Source organism: Manis pentadactyla, chromosome 8 (assembly GCF_030020395.1).
Source record: "Manis pentadactyla isolate mManPen7 chromosome 8, mManPen7.hap1, whole genome shotgun sequence".
NCBI lineage: Eukaryota > Metazoa > Chordata > Mammalia > Pholidota > Manidae > Manis > Manis pentadactyla.
In genome coordinates this window covers 13,055,191-13,073,771 of record NC_080026.1, presented here as the reverse complement: position 1 = coordinate 13,073,771, position 18,581 = coordinate 13,055,191, and the positions used below count along the sequence as shown (strand labels likewise).

Genomic DNA, 18,581 nt, shown 5'->3' with positions numbered 1-18,581 from the left:
AAAGAGTAAAATAACTAGGAATAAACCTAACAGAGGAGGAGAAAGATGCATACTCTGAAAATTATAAGACATTCATAAGAGAAATTAAAGAAGACACAAAAAAATGGAAATATATTCTATGCTCATGGATAGGAAGAATTGATATTGCAGAATGGCCATCCTGCCCAAAGTAGTTTACAGATTCAATGCAATCTCTATCAAAATACCAATGGCATTTTTCAGTGAACTAGAGCAAATAATCCTAAAATTCATATGGAACCACAAAAGACCCAAAATAGCCAAAGCAATCTTGAGAAAGAAGAACAAAGCTGGGGGTATTATACTTTCTGACTTTAAACTACACTATGAAGCTACAGTAAATAAAACAGTATGGTACTGGTGCAAGAACAGACCCATAGATCAATGGAACAGAATAGAGAGCCCAGAAATAAACCCACATGTATATGGGCAATTAATATATGATAAAGGAGCCATCAATATACAGTGGGAAAAGACAGTGTCTTCAATAAATGATGTTGAGAAAACTGGAGAGCTACATGCAAGAGAATGACATTGTATTACTGTCTAACTCCCTACACAGAAATAAACTCAGAATGGATTGGAGACCTAAATATAAGACACGAAACCATAAAACTCTTAGAGTAAACCATAGCCAAAAATCTCATGAACATAAACATGGGCAATTTTTTTCTGGACATGTCTCCCCAGGAAAGGGAAACAAAATAAAAAATGAACAAGGGTGACTATATCAAACTAAAAATGTACAGCAAAGGACACCATCAGCAGAACAAAAAGGCAACCTACAGTATGGGAGAATATATTTGTAAATGATTTATTCATTAAGAGGTTAATATCTAAAATATATAAAGAACTCATACACCTCAACACCAAAAAACACCCCCATTAAAAAATGGGCAGAAGATCTGAACAGAAATTTCTTCAAAGAAGAAATACAGATGACCAACAAGTACATGAAAAGATGCTCATATCGCTAATCATGAGGGAAATGCAAATCAAAACCACAATGAGATATCACCTCACAGCAGTCAGAATGGCCACCATCCAAAACACAAGAAATAACAAGTGTTGACGAAGATGTGGAAAAAGGAACCCTCCTACACTGTTGATGGGAATGTAAATTCCTGCAGCCACTATGGAAAGGGGTATGGAGATTCCTCAAAAAACTAAAAATAGAAATACCATAGAACCCAGTAACTCCATTTCTAAGAATTTACCTGAAGAAAACAAAACAAAATCTCTGATTCAAAGAGATATGTGCCCTTCCTTGTTTATTGCCACATTATTCAAAATAGCCAAGATATGAAAGCAATCAAAGTGCCCACTGATAGCTGAGTGAGTAAAGAAGATGCAGTACATATACACAATGGAATATTATTCAGCCATGAAAAGAAAGAAATCCTTCCATTTGCGACTACATAGATGGACCTGCACAGTATTAAGCTAAGTGAAGTAAGCCAGGCAGAGAAACACAAATACCATATTATTTCACTTCTTTGTGGAATCTAAAAACAAAATAAATGAACAAAATAGATTAGACTCAGAGATACTGAGAAGTGACTGGTGGTTACCATGGGGGAGGGGTTGGAGTTTGTGGGTGGGGGGGATAAAAGGGCACAAAAATCTCAATCATAATATAAGTTGGTCACAGTGCTGGAAGTGCAGCATGGAGAATACAGCCAATGATTCTGTAACATCTTTCTATTTGACAAACAGTAACCGCACTAGAGGGGGTGAGGATTTAATAACGCATGTAACTATTGAACTGCTGTGTTGTATACCTGAAACCAGTATAATATTGTGTATCAACTATAGTTTAGTTAAAAAAAAGAAATACTCCCTATCATTATAATGAATTTAAAGAAAACATTTGAAGTACAAACATCTGTATCATTACAAAATGCCTTATTTTCTTAAAATCAGTTACAGTGAGTTTCTTTAAAAAGCAAAAAAGCAAAATGGTGTACTAAGGGATAGGGGTAATAGTAGAGTCCATCCATGTATAGGCAATAAGGGGGTGCACTATCGGAAAAGGATTTAAAACCAACAATAAAACTAATCAAAGTGGGTCAGCTTTTAACTATCACCATGTGCTAGAAATTCTAAACAATGTCAGGGATTGAAATACCACTTACCTGGGTGGACCCACCCTCCACCTTGGTACAACACTGTAACAAGTTCTCTATACCAATTAAAATAATTTTCTTTACAATTACTTTCAATAACCATGAATTACATAAAGAAAAGAATACCATGCTCTCATCTGATCACAAACTCTGTTTTTAGTAGCAAATACAATTCTAATAGCACAATGTGTCACTGAAACATTTCCATAATGCTATTGTGCTTCTATAATATTCAGGAACCTGGGGTATTTTCAGGTAAATGCGATTTTGGTTTCTGTGACTACATCTGTGAACACAAAGTGCCAGCCAAGAATCTTCACAATGTGAGGCTAAGTATAAGATAAGTTTGTTTGTTTTCATTTTTGATATTCTGGGATTATTTCAAAGGACGAGAAGACATTGAAAAAGGTTAGCAATGTTGTCTTCGGAAGAAATGGCTTTAGAATTAGTGCTATTTTTTGACAGAAAATGTATCCAAGAAGAATTTTTTTTTTTTTGCATATGCCATTTTCATCGACCTTTGACCACTGTGTACTTATACCCTCTCCTCTTCTCTACCCAGTCACTTACTGTCACCATCAAACTGAGCATTCAACCAAACCATCTGAACTGAAGAACCAAAAGCTAAAAGCTCTTCTAGGAGAAATGAATTTTCATCTTCATCCTTGATTGTTAAAAGATTAGATCCTGTAAAAGACAAACAAAATGAACAAGTATTGTGTTTACACATAAATACAATTTTTAAAATAACCCCTTTACCATAATTTGTAAAGCTCAGGCTTTGAAAAGTGAACATCTCCTTTGTAAATAAGTGATTTTTGATTAAAAGTTTGAAAGCAATACCACATTTATTAAAATATTATACTTAAGAAGTTAAAGCATGGACTATTAATTTTAGGAAGCAATAAAACATTCATAATTCAAGTGCATTCAACAGGAATATTTTCTTGGGAAAGTGCAGTATTCTGGATACCATCTTAGATTTTTAAATTTTATATAGGATATTGCATTTCATACATTAGCCATCCCCAACAAGCACATTTAATAGTATTTACTTTTTCAGTTGTTTTTGTTGTTTCTATAGTCACTAAATATTCAGACAAATGAGGAAAACCACATTGTTTACAGAAATGTCAAGAAGGAAGACACTGAAAGCATGTTACCATCACAAAAGAATTACCTTCCTTTTTGCAAAATTCATGAGCAGCCTCAAAACTCTTACTGTCTAGGACTGTAGAAAAACTGTAGCAATTACTTTTGAATTTTATCCAGGGAATAGATGTTTCTGAGCATAACTCTGGGTATTCAAATGGTCTTGTTTCTATGAACAAAAAACAGTTATGATTTCAGGGTTGTGATTCGGTTCATTTGATGACATAAACATTGCATTACATTCTGTGACAGACCAAGATAGATTATATGTATTGAGATTTTCATGATAATACTCTGAAAGAGTGGGCTTAATGTCAATGATGACAAAACTAGGACTGGTTTATAGCATTTACGCACAAATCACCTCTGCTTACACATAACAGGATATATTAGTGCAGCGCTTCATAAGCTTAGTTTGGGTGCTGCCCAGGGAAGGGTAGCTGGCTTTCATGTTTATAATTAGTATCCTAAATGCTGGGAAAACTGGGGGACGTGATTCATAGAAATACTGGTAGCTGAATGAAGCTGGCAAAATGTACTTCCAAATGTACGAAATGTTTCATGCCGTGCTGGGTATTACAGATTTAGTAAATCCTTACCTGCTAGTCAGCCTATGAAAGAAAAATAATGCATTTAATAAAGTATCATAACATATAATGTAACATAACATAAAGTAACAATGTAACATAACAACATACAACACAAAGCAAACAACACAATATCACGTAAACATAACTATGGGAAATGTGAGGTGGACTTTGCTTCAGAGGACAAGCATGAGAGTCAGACACATCCACCTTGAGATCCTCGGGGCAGCTGTCAGCATGTTACCTACCCTTCCCACACTCTGCTTTCTTTATCTATAAAATAGTTAACAGCTCTTTCTTACATCTTGAGAAGTTAAATGAGCTAGGGCCTGACACTTCTTAAGTACTCAGTAAATGCAGTGTTATTGAAAAAGGAAGGATACCTTTTATGGTGTTTTAGTAGCAGAATTAGCTTTTTCAGTATATATGGCTACCATTTACATTTTTATCCTCAATTGTTTTGATCTGAAGTTACATAATGTATATGCTATTTGACTTACAGTATCAAGTATGTAAGTAAATACATACACTTTTACTAAATTCTCATGTAAAAAGAGACCAGTTAATGTTAAGCAATCAAAGGAAAGGGAAATTACATTACACCAATAACAATAAACATTACATCAGAGAGTGAGGAAACTTGACTTCTACTCCTGGTACTGTTGACAGACATCTGTGAGATCTTCAGGAAGCTAATGCTCTGAGTTTGTTTCATCTTTAACATAAAGTTCACCTTAGGTGTAATGAGATATTATTATTATTGTTATCATATAATGTAAATATATATATATATAATATAAATATGACAATATGATGATGGTGACGACTCTAGAACCCTATTAGTCTTTGACTTAAACGTAAATTCTGTCTGGCATTCAAGGTCCTCTACACATGCTCCTAACCCATGTTTCTAGCCTGCTTTTCCATCTCTCCGTACTGGTACCCTGTGACTACAGGCGAGTCTCAACACCAGCTTTGCCTTACACATGCTCAGTCCTTTCTTTCCATGTCTTGGCACAAGGTTTTCTGCTCAGAATGCCTTGTCCATTTACATTCCACCCATTCTTCAAGGTCAGTTTCCACAATCATGTCCTTCAAGAAGTCTTTCTATGTGTCCTCAAGTGGGCAGGATGTGTTCTTCTTGCTAACTCCCTCAACACTTGTTACCTCCCTTACATTGTTTGGTAGCCCTGCCTTGTATAACAATTATTTATCTGTACACCAGCTACCAGACAAGAGGTTTCTTGAGCACAGATACTTCTTGCTACTCTTTCTTATAGCATCTCCTGCTTAGCACAGTGCCTTGCACACAATAGGCACATAGTACGTATTTCTTGAGTTGAATAGAACTGAACCTACCAGCAGGTACATGACAAATGGCTCCTTGCAGAAATGACTCACAGGCTGTGCTACTCCAGCGTCCATTGGTGTCGGCAAAAACACAGTCACCCAGGAAGGACGACTCATCATCTTTCCAAAAAGTGAAGGAGGATTTGGTGCCATCTGACCAGTCAAAATTAAGGCCATTCTGTGAAAGGAATCGAGCCATCATTTCCTTGCCAAGACTGCCGGTGTATGAACAGCCCTCACTTCACAAGAGAGTTGTATTTCCACATCTAGACATATTTCAGGGGGTCTAGGACAGTTTCTGAATATTGTCTGATAAAAAGGAAATCTTCCACAGCAATATCTTTTTTAGTTTTTGTGAAAACTGACTCCCTGCCACCACAATTTCCCAGTAAGTGATCAGAGTGAAGGTAGAACAATATCTTAGTCTTTATACCAAAAATAAATTTCAGATTGATCAAAAATTCAAACATAAAATTTAAAACATAAAAGTGCTGAAGAAAATTTGGCTAAAAATTTATACTGTTGGTGTCGGGAATCTCTCTCCGAGTCTGGTACAAAATGTAGAGGCCCTAAAGCAGCATTGACTACATAGACTAAAACACCTTCTGCAACACTAAGACACAACAAACAACCATGTAATTCCCTTCTCTCACCTGCTCCCCTAGCAAGGATTAAAATTTTGATAATACCCTGTGTTAACAAGAATATGGAAAAATAGACACCATCATACACTGTGGTTGGCATATGTAAATACATGCAAACTTTTGAAGGCAATATGGCACTACTTCTTAAAATTTAAAGTATACTTAGCAATTTCACTTCTGGGAATTTTTCCTACTTGCACAAGGATGTTTGTTGTGCACTGTTTGTAACTGTGAAAAAACTGGAAAGAACCCAAATATCCATTTACAGGAGAAAGGTTTAACAAATGTGGTGTATCCTTATGTTCTGCTTTCCCAAAGAATGTGTTAGATTTTTATGTGCTGACAGGGAAAGCTGCACAAGATATATTAAATAAAGAAGTAAATTCAAGGACAGCATATATAGTATGGTTTCAATTGTATTTAAAAAACAATATACGCAGCCATATATGCATACATAGAAAATTTGTAAATCACACAAGAAACTGTTTACAGTGAACTTTGGGGAGTAGAACTAGAGGTCAGAATGCAATGGACTTTACTTTTCACTACTTTGAGTGTAAAATCCTTTATTTGTTAAAAAAAGAAAAAAAATCTTACTCTTCCAATCACATGCCGACAGGGTAGGGGGGAATTTAATGCCATGTATTAAATTCCAAGGGATACTAAAATAATTAAAAGCCAAATTTCTAGGAAGAAAGCATGATCCATTTTTCTTGGGGATTCCATAAATGTGACAAATTACCCTAATGCAGGTGATCGTGTATAAGATGTGTTTGAGTGCATGCATGAAGCCATATTCTGGGATATCAACAATGTTCAGAGAACCTTTGAAGGGCATTAATTTCTCTTCAATCAGGCAGTGGATGTTTACTCTAGAATGGTGTATACCTTTAATTTGTAGTGTAGGCTGTTCATAAGTAGTTATTGTATAAACCAATTACTTAAATGTTACCTTTACTCTTATTTCTGGGAATTAATTTTTCTGTGCTAATTTCAGTGGCCCTATCACTAAGTAGGTAGATGTGACATTTGATTATGCAAGAATGTTCCAAGGGACTTAGAACACCTACATCTTCAGTGAAGAGTCCGATCCAGAGGGCATGTCCTAGCCGGCTGAGGATTACAGTGAGGAAGGACTGGTGGTACTGATCTGTAATGCTGACCAGTTCTGCTCCATGCGTCAGGCAGGTTTTTATTGCTGTATACCAAGTCATATTTGCATTAATTATTTTGTAAGTTCTGTTTCCATATTCTAAGGTATTGGGGATTGGATACATATCAGATGTATTTACACTGGGTCCAGAAGTATCTAGAACAAGAACAACAAACATCTTTTTTAGCATCTGGATGAGAAAGGGAGGCAAAGCTTAGCATGGATCCCGGTCACTAGGATCCATGTGGTGGGTAACACCAGAGTTTTTCTTCCCCAAATTGACCTTCAAAATGAGGATGTGACCTGAAAGCTTAGGTGATGTTAAAGAACTAGAACACTTAGGAAATGTAATGAATGAGTTTCTTAAAAAAATATAAACTGAACCATTCCTAGAAGAGATCCCAGTTCAGACCATCCCTTGTCAAACTGACCACTTTTTGGTGGAACTGTGGGTGACCTCCTCACACAGGTTTCATTCCAGTAGCTGTACTCGGCCTACCACACGCTGCTCTGGCAGAACTTAATACTGAGAGACTACTGGCATCTATCATGTAGTCATATACTGCATTGCAAACATAATTTTTGCATGTGCATATTCTCAAGTATGACACTTTATTACATTTTTCAGATGGTTTGATAGTTTCTATCATGTTTAATGTTTGCATGTATAAATTCTAAAAAGTTGAAAACTACATTAATAAATGCTTAGAAATACATACAGTTCTCATAAACAGTTACTCTTGATATGTCACCTGTCAGAGTCAAGATTTATAAATAGGCAAGGTTTTCCCACACATGATAACTGGTCCTTTCTTGTTCCTGAGCGTTTGTGATCACGTGAAAACCAAGCCCATGTTGCCTGTACAAGATGTTTCCTCCTTACTATGTGCATCTGCCTTTTTGTTCTTACTATATTATGTACTAGGATAGGCTAAAATTTAGGAAGCCTGAAACACAGAAACAAGGACAGAGTTTCTGACCTGTCTGATCCAGAGTGGCTGGGAATTTTCTCTGTATACTGGTTTTATTTGGGATTGAAAAGGAGCATTGTGAGGTGCGGATAGGTCAGAAAACCTGAGACTCAATTCCAGTCCTGACCCTGAACGGCAAAGAGACTTCGAGCAAATTAGTTGATCTCTCTAAGCCTCAAATTTCTGGTCTGTTCAAGGTCTTCTTTAGAGGGGTCTGTGCAGAATTCAAAGAGGTATCCATACAGGACACTTAATATAGTCCCTGGAGCACAGCAGGCACTAAATAATTGGTATTTCCTGCTCCCCTCTGCTTGGCATATTCCGCCAAGTAAAAAATAGCAAAGTGGAAATTTGACTTTTACCTGAAGTCCTTACCTCGATATAGCAAGAGTATGTAGTGTAAAACCAAAGTGAAATTAGCCTATTTGCCAACTAAATTGTGTTGGACCACACTTTTTTCATATGTTTATTCTTCTCATTTGTTTATTCTAGAAGTCTGTTTGCCAACCTATGTGCCAAGTGTAAGGTTATTTATACAAAATCAGTAGAACACCAAAGCAGATATTTAAAAATGATAATTGGTAAAAATTAAAGAATCAACTGAAGTTCTTTGTATGTATCACTCAAATACCAATTTAACTGTTCCTCCCCTCAACTAAGTTATTCATCTGTGTTTTCACCTATGTAAAGTTCTGCCTCTATAACTGATTCCATCAAGTTTTCAAAACACAAGTGATTCTGAGCAACATGATTTTGCCACCCATTGCCCTGAAAAAGAAACATCTACTGGAAACCAAGCCCCTAATGAGGGGTCTTGACTTCGCCCTTGTCTCTTCTTTTCTCAGGTATCTTTATTATTTCAGGAAGAAAAGAGACATTAAGCTCTAAGCCCAACATAAACACATATTTATGTGGCAAATAAAGAAGAGGAGCAGAATTTGGGTATTCATTATAGGGTTCAAGAATTTATATAGTTGAATAATATTTTTTGGAAATAATAACAAAACAACTATCATTTATTAAATCCATGCCTAGAACTTGCTAAGTATTGTATATGCATGGAGTCTATAAAGTAGTAATTATCCCATTTTACAGATGGGAAATCAAAATGCAGAGAAGGTAAGAAACTTGACTGACAAGCTATTTACAGAGATGGGGAAGGAACCCAGGTGGAGTGGGAATTCCAGTGCCTATATTCTCAACCATCCCGACTACACTATTTCCAAAAGAACATACACATTGTTAGTCCCGAAAATATCAAAGAGAGAACGTGATCAGAGTACATCTCAATAAGAAATCAACACCAGGTCTGTAGACTAGAATCGTTGTATTTACCTGAGAGAACTTGAGTTGTGTTACTTATTTTTTCTAAGCCTCAAGTTTCTCATCTGTATAATGGGGAGATTTTGACCTACTTCATAGAATTGTTTTGAGGATTTTATGGTGTAATGTTTATGAAGCCAATGAATGCACAGTACCAGGCACATCAGAATGTTCAAGCACATGGCAGATTGATATTATTCCTTTCTGGGCAAGACTGTGCTCCTCCCCTAATACTCTTGCTATAATGGATCTGGCATCTTCTTTTAATCACTATAGTTTTAACCATTATTAATGCTTAAGTGATAACTGCCCACTAGGAAAATGGGCCTCTCTGGAACTGCTTTGAGGATGAGTTGACACTTAGTATCATTAAAGACTTCACATGCATGCAACACCAAGAGATACATATTCCAAGTAAGCATATACACACTAGGCTGCCCAGAGTTTCACACAGCTCCAGACACAAACTGGCTTCTAGGTGGTGTGGTGCAGGGAAGCCTCACACCTGGCAAAAGCACAAGATAGGAGCTACTGTTGTTTTGCTGTTTTTATTTCTATTACTCAAGGTCACCTACAGCTCATTAGCACTGTTCATCACTCCCCCTGGCTCTTTGTAATGGCATTTCACATCAGAAGTCACTGGGGGCTCTGGTCAACAGACCTAAAACATGCTGCATGACATATTTAGCCACAGAGACCACTGTTAAGGCTCAGAGAAAGAGAAAGAAATGTGAGTTGGTTTATTTCCCTGACTCTTTTCCAACGTTTTCTCAAGGTCTTTTTTATGTCCTGGACACACAAATAATTCCAGAACAAAGCAGTAAAGCCATTTAAAATGACCAAAATTAATATGTAAACTTGGTCAACATGCAAGTGATCTCTGTAGTTTCTAGAACCCCACGACTAAAAGGTATATTCCTAGGGTAGAGGAGAGCAAATGATTAAATACTTAAAGCTCAAAGAGTAACTGCCTGACACTGTTAACTTTAAAACTATCAGTTATAATATATAAAACAAATATGGAAAGGAGAGAAGGAATGGAAATGAAAAGAATAAAAAATCAAATATTTCTTACCCTGCATTTTTTCACAAACAAACCCATGACCTTCTTTTCCACAGTCTTCAAAATACCATTTTCCAGTGAAATGAAAATTAGGATTAGTTGACAGCAAGGCACAGAGGGGAATATGTTTTTGAACTTCAGTGGTGTTATGACTTGGAATCTTTAAAAGAATACATAGGTTTATAAAAAAAATGGTAACATGTAACATTATTATTACATTGGCATTTTATTAAGGATAACTTTTAAAATTCAAACACCATTATTCCTTTAATTGCATTCAATAAACCTGTTCACAAATCACTTCATAACCTGCAAAATAAGTAATTATTGGGATGAGTAAAATAATTACATTTATGGAACACATGAAAGCTATGCGAAATTACATGATTAAAATTAATATACTAATAACACTAAGAAAAACATATGCCCACAAAATATGACTAAAAAAACTAGTAAATAAGTCTCAAATAAGGTCCCTTGTTAGAATGATTTCTGAAAAATAAATCTTCAAACTTACATTTATTATATCAAATGGAGACCAGTTAGAATATGCTACAGGCTTTCCATTTAGCCACTTTTCATAATCATCATTTTGCAACCCTATCCACACATTAGTGGTCTGGCCAAAAAGATTCATAGTAATGAAAGCTGAAAAATAGGAATACATCATCAAATTTAATACCATATAAACCATTTGGGTAATCATCAAATTTTGTTTATAGCTATAATTTTATTTAAATGACCACTAAACTTAATTATGCATCAATTGTAGGAATTTGTTACTTTGCCCTTATTAATGTAATGCAGCCTCTTTCACTTTTCCTCCAACTTAAATTCACAGAAATTAGCTGGCTAAGCCTGGGATTTCATAGTCTCATTAACAAAACAATTTTCGGTGCTCCTTCAATGTCTTTTTAAACAAAAGAGGATTGATCTGCTATATTTAAACCAAAGTATACAATTTCCTGAATATCAAATAAAAGTGTACAGGTAAATCTAAAGGGATCTAAAAAAGACTATATTATGCAATTATAATAAACTATACTTCAGATTATTTTAACCATTTTGATATACAGGTCATAAATATGTCCTTTCCACTCTACTGATGAGACGAAAGGCTCCAGCAGTCAGCAGCTGCTAACCAATGCAGTGTACTAGCTCTTACGGATGTCATGATATAAACCTAAGTAATGTGTCATCACCAGTGCAATCCGAAAAAATAATGCCTTGGAATTGTTAGTGTTTGGGAATATCTTAATAGATACTTGCATAAAAATGGTTGTTTTTGCCCGATCAAACCTCGAGGGCTTTACCTTGCTCCACCTCATTTTCAATGGCCACCAGTGTCCCTCCTTCTTCAACACAAAAGTCTTGAGCAGATGTCCAGTTCTTCCAATCTGCTGGGACTTTGGGGATTTTCACCAAAAGGCACTACAAAAAAATGTCAAAACAAAAGTGTTCACTTTTGTATTTTTCTAAATGAATTAACAATTTCCCAAAGACACTGAGGATCAACCTTGCAAATTCTTTATAATTTTCTTGGGCAAATATGACTTATTTTTTTCTTTGAGCTGCTTCAAAGGAGTGAAAGTAAAATAAAGACGACTGGCTTTTAGGGTGATTCAGTGCCTTGCATGCATTTGCATCGGGCAGGAACAGAAATAAGGATATATTTTGTCTGCAGGATTTCCAGAATAATGTTTTCTGCTCAATGAAAAATCGTATTCCTTCTAAAAAAGGACCAGCCTGATTATGAAGTTTATAGTGGCAGATTTAATAAAAAAAATTCTGTGGGGAGCAATTAATTGCTTAGTTCAATTTAATTTTAAACACACTTTAAGTGTGAGGGGAATGCCAGGGAATCAAACAATATCAGGTATTTAAATCCTAAGTACTTGGAGTCAGCCCCTGGACTGTGAGTTCACAAGGAAGGGCCAGAAAAGGAAAGTTGAGCCCAGGGGGAAGAGAATCAAGGGCAGGAACAAGGAAACCTAGGAAGGAGAAACACAGGAGGTGGCCAGCAATGTCAAATGGAACACAAAAGGTAGGCTGTGGGATTTGACAGTGAGAGTTGATTATTACTCAGGAGAGAATCGTATCTGAGGCATGGCAGGGGTTGCCCATTATGGGGTGAGAAATGGAATGTAACTGCTAGTCAGGAGAGGCAGGGTGGAAGGGTGGCCCTTAACGCTTAGTGAAATTTAAGCCTGTTACTAAGGCCACATAGAGTCAGGGGAAAGGGAGAGAGGAGAAAGGCGATCACGGATTGGAGAAGTCAGGAGGGGCTTTAGGCAAAAGATATTCCATGTGGAATATTCTCTCATCAATGAACATAGACAACCCTGATCATTGACAGGTTAGGCCTCGAAATCTTGCTGCTGAGAAAATCCCGGCTACAAGATAATTCTCGGCTAGTGGGGAAGCCTCCACTGGAGAGACCATCCCTCCACCCTCCTCTGGAATGACATCCTTCCCCATCTTTCTTTGGTTTCTAAATTTCAGTCCCCCATCCCTTCCCAACCAGCATAAACTCCTTAAAAAGCAGACAACGTGTTTCTCCTCTTTGAACATCACCACAACAAAGAAAGTCCCCAATATTTATGGAAAAAAATAAATAAGAGCCAATAGACCCTGAAATGGTTGTCAAATGACATTCTCAGGCATTCAAGATTTAGTCTAGTGGTTCCCAAACAGGGACATTTTGCTCCTCGGGATATTTTGACAATGTCTGGAGACACTTTTGATTGTTATAGCTTGGGGAGGGGGTCTTTTATTGGCATCTGCTGTGTGGAGACCAGGGATGCTGCTAAACCTTCTATAATGCACAGGTCAGTCCCTCACCACCAAGAATTGCCCACAAAATGTCATTAGTGCCCAGGTAATTCTTTTCCGAACTCAGTCCTGCTATGTCACTCTGGTTTAAACCCTTCAGGGATTTTCCACTGTTCTTGGGATAAAAACCAGAGGCTCTGAACTAGCCTGGCGTTGAGTTGCCGACTAGGAGAGGAAGTACATTTTCAAGACTTCTGATTCTCTTTACCTTGTTTGCCTCACAAAGAAACAGAATTGACTTTAAAGGATTTAAATTTAATAACAACTATCCTTTTATCTCTTTCTTTTCATTTTTGTCTCTTTTCTCTAATTACAAATTCCAAAGAGTGGCACATGCTAATTATTAGGAAGTCTTATCATTTAATGTGAATTTACCTGGTGTTCAGATAGTCACACTAATGAACCATTCATAAATACCAATGAACCTCATTGGTTCAGTTAGCTCAATACATTTTTCCAGAAAACACACACAGCCCTTCCTAACCCCTGCTCTCACCCATTCCCCCTTTGCCTCAGCCAAGATTTATTAGCTTGACTGTGGAGTGCAGCCTCCCATTACCACAACTTCATTGTTTCTAAATATATGACATATTTATCAACACACTTCAAAATGGCATCATTAGTAATTAAAGCAAAGCACAAAGATGAAGTAAGAACCCTTAATTTTAAATTGTTTATTTACTTACTAACTTACAAAATGTGATCAAGTTAATGCACCTCTGATTATTACTTTGAATTAAGGATATCCTATGAAACAAGCTTTAAAATGTGAAATTCTTTTTTGTCTTAAAGTCATTTCAAGCTCAAAATTTGAAAATGGAATTCATAGTCTTTCTCCTAAGCTCAGTCCTTTTCTAGTGTTCTTACTGGCATTGAACAGCATGCATTTATATAAGACTCCCTGAAACCTGGGAGCCTCCTACCCTTCCACTCCATCACCCCTTCAGGCCTGCCACTTGGACACCCCATTTCTCAGAGTCTCCCACCACTGCCACCATCATCTTAGCCCAAACTACTTATCTCTTGCCTGGGTTACTGCAGTAGCTTCCTAGTTGCTCTCACCTTCCTCACACTTGCCTTCCTCCAATCTATCTCTGGCACTACAGCCTGAAGGATTCTTTTCAAAACTCACTCCTGCTATGCTTCTCTGTAATTAAAACCCTTCAGAGGTTTCCCATTGCTTTTAGGATAAAAACCAGAAACTCTAACACAATATCACCCTTGCCTACTTCTTTCCTCTTATCTCCCACACGTATGCTTACTTTAGTTTCCTCAGGATGTCACATTCCCCCTCACCACAGGACCTTCTCACATGTTGCACCTACTTTTAATGCTTCCTGTCTTTCTGACCACCTCAGCCAGCTCCTCTTGTTATATACTTTCATAACGCTGTGTAACTCTATTTCATCACATGTATCACAGTTGTAGATTATAATTTTCCTCATTGATTTAATGTTCCCCCTCTAGTCTGTAAGCTTCGAAAGAGAAGGTACTGTGTTTGTTTTTCCTCACCTTTGAATTAGCAATATCCAATTAATAGCAACATAGTTAAATGAACTAATGAATAAATTTAAAAAAGGGGAGAGGGGGTTTTTAAGGAGTAAAGTATAAACACCTATATGAGAGAAGGACTTCTGATGGCAGCTATGGAAGAGGATTCAAACACCCTTGTGTAGCTCAGAGGGTTTTTAAAAATCTTTATTGATAGCTAACAGAAAGATTAATGGGTCGCAACTCTGATCAAATATTTAGAATCACCAGGTGAGCTTTTTAAAAAATATCAAAAACTATGTCATGCATGAAATCAAAATTGCTAATCCCAAACTAGATGGTGCAAAGCAATCATTAGCTCTCAATCCAGGTCCTTGAATAAAAATGTGTAAGAGCACAAAAGTTAATCTAATACACACACACACACACAAACACACACACACACTTAGAATTTCTACCTCCTACAGCTCAGCTGTGACACGTAGTTGAGGTGACTCATTCTTCCTGGGGTAATCCCTGGCCAAACCTCTTTTATCTCATCAAACAGAGAGAAAAATCACTTATGAGATGTTAGAAAAGATGCTTAACTTCTGGTATCTCAGTTCTGAAACTCTTACAGGTGGATAATTCATCAACCAACTAGGATTTCTTTCTTAAAAATAAGCAATAAAAATTAATCCTAGGAAATTGACAAACAACAAAGTTTAATGGTACATAATATATTGACACTCATTCAGAACTGTGAAATTAGTAATGCCTGTCATTGCTATCTCCCAATTTTCCTTCTGTAGCCTTTTGCTGTTGTTAGTTAGGGCAGCCATCCCCACTAAGCTCTCTGTTCCTTGCAACCATCAATCTTCCTATGACCAGCTTTTCTGATGATCTGATAAACCTCCTTACTCCAGGGTGTAGGTGACAGATGAGGCAATCTCAGAAATATTTCCCTTTTTTTTTTTTTTTAAAGAATATTTCCCTTTAGGGAAGGTGTTCAAGCAAAGAAGGAACTCCACTGTTGGGTTTTGGCCATTTATATACAGGGGAAGTCACGGTGGTGGGTGGGGGCACACTTGGGGACTCTGAAACCTCACTCTCTAAAAGGTCACCTTTCTGTAAAGCCTGCTGTGACAGTATCCTTAATAATCAAATCCTCTGAATGATTCAAAGACTAAGTTGTGTGACTGTTGCATTGCTGGGCAAATATTAGCTGCACATTAGATTAAATGAGGGAGCTTAAAAAAAAAGATGCCATATGCCATGCAGATCAATTAAATCAGAATCTTTTGGATGTTACCTGCACCTTGATATTTTAAAAAATGTCTTCTGGTGATTCTAAATATTTGATCAAAGTTGTGACCCATTAATCTACCTGTTAGTTATCAATAAAGATTTAAGAAAAAAAAACTCTCTAAGCTACACAAAGGTAGTTTGAATCCTGTTCCATAGCTGGCATCAGAAAGCCCTTCTCTTATGTGTGTGTTTATGTTTTCACTCATGCCCCTTAATATGCCTTTCAAAGGACGGATTAGTTTGCTTTTTTGTCTGGGTCTCCTCCACCACCCCTGCTGCCATGCACGTACGTATACATATCCCTTTGTTAACACAGGAGGGAACATGGGATACAGCTAAACTGTGTGGATAAAAAAAATGGAGGGAAAGAAAATAGCCAGGGGCTTAACCAAAAACAACCAATGTGAGTTTCTAAGAAGTATTTCTCTAGTGCCAAAGATTTGACTTGTCACTAGTTTCCTTAAAATATTCTCTTTTCTATATAGGAGAAATCATGATTAGTAACTAGTACAGTTGTGTTCCTATGTTGGGGTTGCTCACTGCATCAAAAATGTGATCTTGAGGCAAGATAGGCATTCCTTTGTGGCTGTGCCCTACAGAGTATAGAACAAGGATGCACTTGTTCTAGTAGTTGTGAAAAACTATCAGGTACAAGAATTAAGTAAAAATGGATCAAAACCTAAATATAAGAGCTAAAACTATAAATCTCTTTGAAGAAAACATAAGAGGTACATTTTTATGACCTTGATTTGGCAGCCTATTCTAAGATATGACACCAAAAGCATGAACAACACAAGAAAAATTAGATAATTTGGACTTCATTAAAGTTAAAAACTTTTGTGCTTCAAAGGACATTATCATTAAAGTGAAAAGACAACCTACAGAATGGGAAAAAGTACTTGCAAAACATATATCTGATAAGGGATTAATATCTAGAATTTATAGATACTATGTATAGAGCTCCCAGAACTCAACAACAAAAAGACAGATAACCCAAATAAAAACAGGCAAAGGACTTAGACATTTTTCCAAAGGCCATATACAAATGGCCAATAAATACATGAAAAGATGCTCAACATCACTAGCATTAGGGAAATGCAAAAAAAAATGACAGTGAGATAACACTAGCTGTTCACTAGGATGGCAACAATCAAAAGGACAAATAATAGCAAATGTTGTCAGGGAAGTGGAGAAATTGCTAGCATACACTGCTGGCAGGATAGTAAAATGGCTCAGTGACTGTGGAAAATAGTTTGCTGGTTCCTCAGAAAGTTAAATATAGAATTAACATATACCATAGCAATTCCACTCCTAAGTGTATACCCAAAAGGTAAACAGGGACTCCAACAGATACTTGAACACCAATGTTCATCACAGATTTATTCACAACAGCCAAAAAGTGGAAAGATCCTTAGTCCATCAAAAGATGAAGGGATAAATGAAATGCATCATGGAATATTATTCAGTCATAAAAAGGAATGAAGTTCTGAGACATGTTACAACATGGATGAACCTTGAAAACATTATGCTAAATGAAAGGACAAATATATGAGTTCATGTATATGACATATCTAGAATAGGCAACTCACAGAGATAGAAAATAGATTAGAGTTTACCATGGGCTGGAAGGGATGGGAAATTGGGAGTTACTATTAAGAGTTACAGAATTTCTGTTTGGCATGATGATAAGTTTTGGAAATAGAGGTGATGTTTGAACAACATTGTGAATGTAAATAAAGCCACAGAACTGTACACTTAAAAATGGTTAACATGGCATCTTTTATGTAATACATATTTTACCATATGTGTATAGTTATATAATAAAATAGCTTTAAGAACTTCTTTTCAAAAGTTTAATTAAAAAACAGTAATACTTAGTGTCTTATTTAATATTTGCTATGTTCCTCACATTAAAATGTATAAATAATTTACAACAGGAAGAATTTTTTTTAGTTTGAGGAAACAAGAAGCAGACAGAAAGTATCAACTATTAAGAATAGCACATCTCTATACTACTTAAAGGTTCAGAGAACCACTATATTATTTGAGAAAATATCTCAGTGCCACCAGGCTGATTGCCTGATGGGGCTAAGCTAGTGTGGTAATTCTTAAGTTCATATATGAAATGGCAGCCATAAGAAAGGAACAAAACTACCAGAATCAGGGTCAGGAAACCTGAGGTTGATTCCCAGCCTGACACTTATTTGTCGTTAAGTTTCAGGAAAACTTACACTTTTATTAGACTCAATCTTCTTAAATGAAAAATGGAATAATGATTCTGTGTACTTAAAAAAAATCAATATTAAGAAATATATGAAATCATCTAGGAAAAGCAGCCATAAGGTAGAAGCAACCAAATGTCTATCGATGGATGGGAGGAAAAACAAAATGTGGTGTAGACACAAATGGACTATTATTCAGTCTTGAAAAAGAAGGAAACCCTGACACATGTTACAACATGGATGAACCTTGAGGACATTATGCTAAGTGACATAAACCAGTCACAAAAGGACAAATATTGTAGGATTCCACTTACATGCAGTATCTGAAGTAGTCAAATTAATAAAGACACAAAGCAGAATGG

General features: G+C 36.4%; 1 protein-coding gene across 2 annotated transcripts in view; it reads right to left on the bottom strand.

The window, feature by feature from the left end:
• PLA2R1 (phospholipase A2 receptor 1) overlaps positions 1 to 18,581 on the bottom strand; it is a 114,334-nt gene that overhangs the window by 5,981 nt on the left and 89,772 nt on the right. For both annotated transcript variants that reach the window (XM_036884186.2, XM_036884185.2), the window contains 7 exons: positions 11,701 to 11,818; positions 10,905 to 11,035; positions 10,400 to 10,547; positions 6,948 to 7,186; positions 5,243 to 5,411; positions 3,325 to 3,465; positions 2,715 to 2,831 (listed from right to left, as the gene is read on the bottom strand). In XM_036884186.2, coding sequence (XP_036740081.2) covers positions 2,715 to 2,831; positions 3,325 to 3,465; positions 5,243 to 5,411; positions 6,948 to 7,186; positions 10,400 to 10,547; positions 10,905 to 11,035; positions 11,701 to 11,818 — 1,063 coding nt within the window. The remainder of the gene's footprint in view (positions 1 to 2,714; positions 2,832 to 3,324; positions 3,466 to 5,242; positions 5,412 to 6,947; positions 7,187 to 10,399; positions 10,548 to 10,904; positions 11,036 to 11,700; positions 11,819 to 18,581) is intronic.